The sequence below is a fragment of the Capsicum annuum genome, unplaced genomic scaffold (genome assembly GCF_002878395.1).
Source record: "Capsicum annuum cultivar UCD-10X-F1 unplaced genomic scaffold, UCD10Xv1.1 ctg49330, whole genome shotgun sequence".
In the NCBI taxonomy this organism is placed as follows: domain Eukaryota; kingdom Viridiplantae; phylum Streptophyta; class Magnoliopsida; order Solanales; family Solanaceae; genus Capsicum; species Capsicum annuum.
The window spans coordinates 1-3,347 of NW_025857110.1; the positions used below are offsets into that span (position 1 = coordinate 1).

Sequence of the window (3,347 nt, forward strand, 5' to 3'; positions counted from 1 at the left end):
TATTTAATGGTGTATTTCATACTTCTTTGATCCTCAATAATCTGATAAGTTGACTTCTTGTTGTCATCCTTAGGCTTACGGTGATGCTAAAGATGGTCATATTCTAGAATCCCTTGAACTGGAACATTTATCGGATGTGACATTTAATCACCTCAAGGAAGTTAAGCTGGAATGCTTTTCATCAACGATGCCTGAAATGCAGCTTATCAAGCTTTTGTTAGCCAAGTCCCCGGCGTTGGTGAGATTGCTAATCGATACATATTATCTAGATAAGGCACCACTTGAGAGAAGACTAGAAATATTCGCCAAGGTATCAAACTTTTCGCGTGCATCACCTGAAGCAGAAGTAGTCTACGAAAAATTCGAGTTTCACATAGATTAATCAGATCATGAACTTTGGCTGAAATGTTTTGCTAGACAGAAAGCTCATAGATAGAACGGCATGTCGATGTAGTAGTATAACAGTTGTATTTTGCTTTGTGAATATCTGTTTAAAGGATATGACCATTTCTGGATGGGATGTTTTGATCAGTATGTTCTGTAATAACTTTGTCTATCACATGTTAAGGATTTGCACATTTGGTGCTGCATGGATGAAGTGGAGGCTTGCGTTCGGAGTCTTATGTGATAAAACGATTACACCGATACTTAAAGGTAAGTTTTGTAGAGTGGTGGTTAGACCGACGTTGTTGTATGGAGCGGAGTGTTGGCTAATCAAAGACTCCCATGTTTAGAAGATGCATGTTGCGAAGATGAGGATGTTGAGGTGGATGTGTGGCACACTAGGTGCGATAGGGTTACGAATGAGGTTATTCGAGATAAAGTGAGAGTGACATTCGTGGTGGACAAGATGAGTTTTGAGGTTGGCTTAGTGGTAGAGGGACTTCAAAAATTCACTATATTTTTGTTTTTCAAACTGCCTTAGTGAAAATCCTAGATTTGCCACTGTTGGAACGTATTCTTGCTGTGAGAGTGCAAGTAATTGATTTTGCTAAGGTTTTCGAGTTTTGTTCAGCCCTCGAGCACCTCATTTGGACTTCTTTAGTACTTCGGTAGATGTTGTTTCTTGACTTCATTGTTATGCACTTTAGCGGATGGAGTTTCTTTCAGGCCGACTCATATTGAATTTTGGTATAGTTTTTCGTAGTTCTTTGTCGAAGAAGGATATGAAACACCAACAAGATGTCCCTTTGATTGAGGAAAAGAAAGCAAAAGCGATTCCTATAGGGCCGCGGGCGAAATGGGAGCTGTCTAAAAGCCTCATTAGACCGTACATCTTTCTTGGTATATCCAGATAATAGGAGCATAAACTGAAACATTCTGGGGCTACAGAAGTAGTTGAATAGGAGGATCGCTATGACTATATCCATTGGTAAGTTTACCAAAGACGAAAGTGATTTATTTGATCTTATGGATGACTGGTCCCGGACTGTTTCATTTTTGTAGGCTGGTCCTGTCTATTGCTCTTTCCTTGTGCCTATTTTGCTGTAGGGGGTTGGTTCACAGGTACAACATTTGTTACTTCATGGTATACCCATGGATTGGCCAATTCGCATTTCGGGGAGAACCAGCTAGCTTTGAGTGCGAGTGGCATTTCACCCCTAACCACAACTCACCCGCTGATTCTTCAACATCAGTCGGTCGGATGTCCACTTAGTTTCACGCAAGCTTTATCCTGGTCATGGATAGATCACCTAGGCCATAACTCTTATTTGGATTTTACTTTTTATTGGTGCTGTTCGGAAATCTGCACAGATAGGCGAACTAGAATAGGCTGATTGATCCAGGTAGTGACATTTAGGGAGTAGTTGGTGTTTTGGATGGTGGGGCTTGGGGAGTGGGTGAAGATAATAATGAGCCTGAGATGTCACTTATGGTTCTTGTTTTCCTACTCCCGTTAGGAAAGTGACCTTTAAGGAACTTGTTTTCCGAGAGCAAATGCTTTCCAAAATATTTCGACCAACTAAATGTCGAAAATCTGAGAACATATTGTTTTCCGCCATACCAAACACACCCGTAATGTGATTCTGGTAATTTCCAGTGAGGCTAATTAATTCAGTATGGGTTTGTCAAGTGCATTTTTTTTCTTCTAATTTTTGGTGTATTTTGGAAGATGCACGAAAGACCCTAGCTGTTATCCTGCCCGTTCGATGTGTGTGTCTCCCGAGGGAAATTGCCGCATAAGATATTACGAGGAGATATTTAACAGATTTCAACTAGAGTGCACCATTATTTGTTACGTTACTTTGCTCATCTGGTTTTGAGATTCCTTAGTATTGTTGTTTAGTTTCTACGGTTGTTGGTGATTATTGTTGTAAGCGTAGCTTTCGTTCTTCTGTTGATTGGACAATGTGGATAGCAATTGCATCTATATAATTTGGAGATTCTTACTTTGTTTATTGCTCTTCTTCTACAGCTTCTTCACTGTTATTGTAATATGAAGCCTCCTAAGGGAAGAAGGCATTGTCGAAGTTTAACTCCTGACGTCATCAGCGACCTTCCTGATAATGTAATCGATGTCATTCTGCTGCGTTTGCCTTGTAAAGATGCTGTAAGGACAAGCATCTTATCGAAGAAATGGAGGTATCACTGGTGTAGGCTTACAGAGTTGACGCTTGATTCATCTCTTCGGAAAACGAAAAAGGATTTTCTAAACTGTAACACCCCGTAAAAGTCGTGCATGGATCAGCCTTTAATAGAGTGCTCTTAGACTTAAAAACTTGAAAATTTTTCTAAGTGTAATGAGGACTTAGAGTCATTTTAACTGGCAATCTTCGGGATACAACTTTTCAACCTTTTCAACCTCTTTTTTTAGATTTTCAAGTTGCGTTACGATCGGAAAAGCTCATAGTACATCTCGGATAAGTTTCAGAATTTTTTGGAACGCATAAGGCTGCGTTTGGATTTCAAAACAGTAGCAAAACGCATAGCCCGTTGCCCAGTTTTCAGCATTTCAGGGTCAACTTCAAACGATCATAACTCTCTGAATATAATGAACTGGGAGAACTGCTACCTATCAAATGAAAGCTCTTTGAGTTTTCTTTCCAATGCAACTAGTTTAATCCAAATCCAACATCTGAGTAAGGAGTTATACCCGTTTTACTTCAGCCTGTCAGTTTGTCAACTGAGGAACAGTTTCGACTTTGTTTGTTTTCTTAGGGGCATTTTAGTCATTTCACCTCACCCAAATTTCGTTAGCCTCCAATTCATCAAAATATAATTCTTTTCTCAAATTTTCTCTCAAGAACACCCCTTAGGGTTTCAAACAAAAATTCCAAATAACTCAAGATTCAACCGTGGGTTTTGGAAGATAATTAGAGATTTGGAATCTCCACATCGTAGGCTTC

The 3,347-nt window shown here is 39.6% G+C and overlaps 1 protein-coding gene across 1 annotated transcript; it reads left to right on the forward strand.

Annotated features, from left to right (window-relative positions):
- Positions 1-73: 73 nt before the first annotated feature.
- On the forward strand, positions 74-2,758 carry LOC124892658 (the record flags this gene model as incomplete). Its single annotated transcript, XM_047403887.1, is given in 2 exon segments — positions 74-310; positions 2,417-2,758. Coding segments are annotated over 2 exon segments (492 nt in total), but the record flags the coding sequence as incomplete, so codon positions are not given.
- Positions 2,759-3,347: the final 589 nt, after the last annotated feature.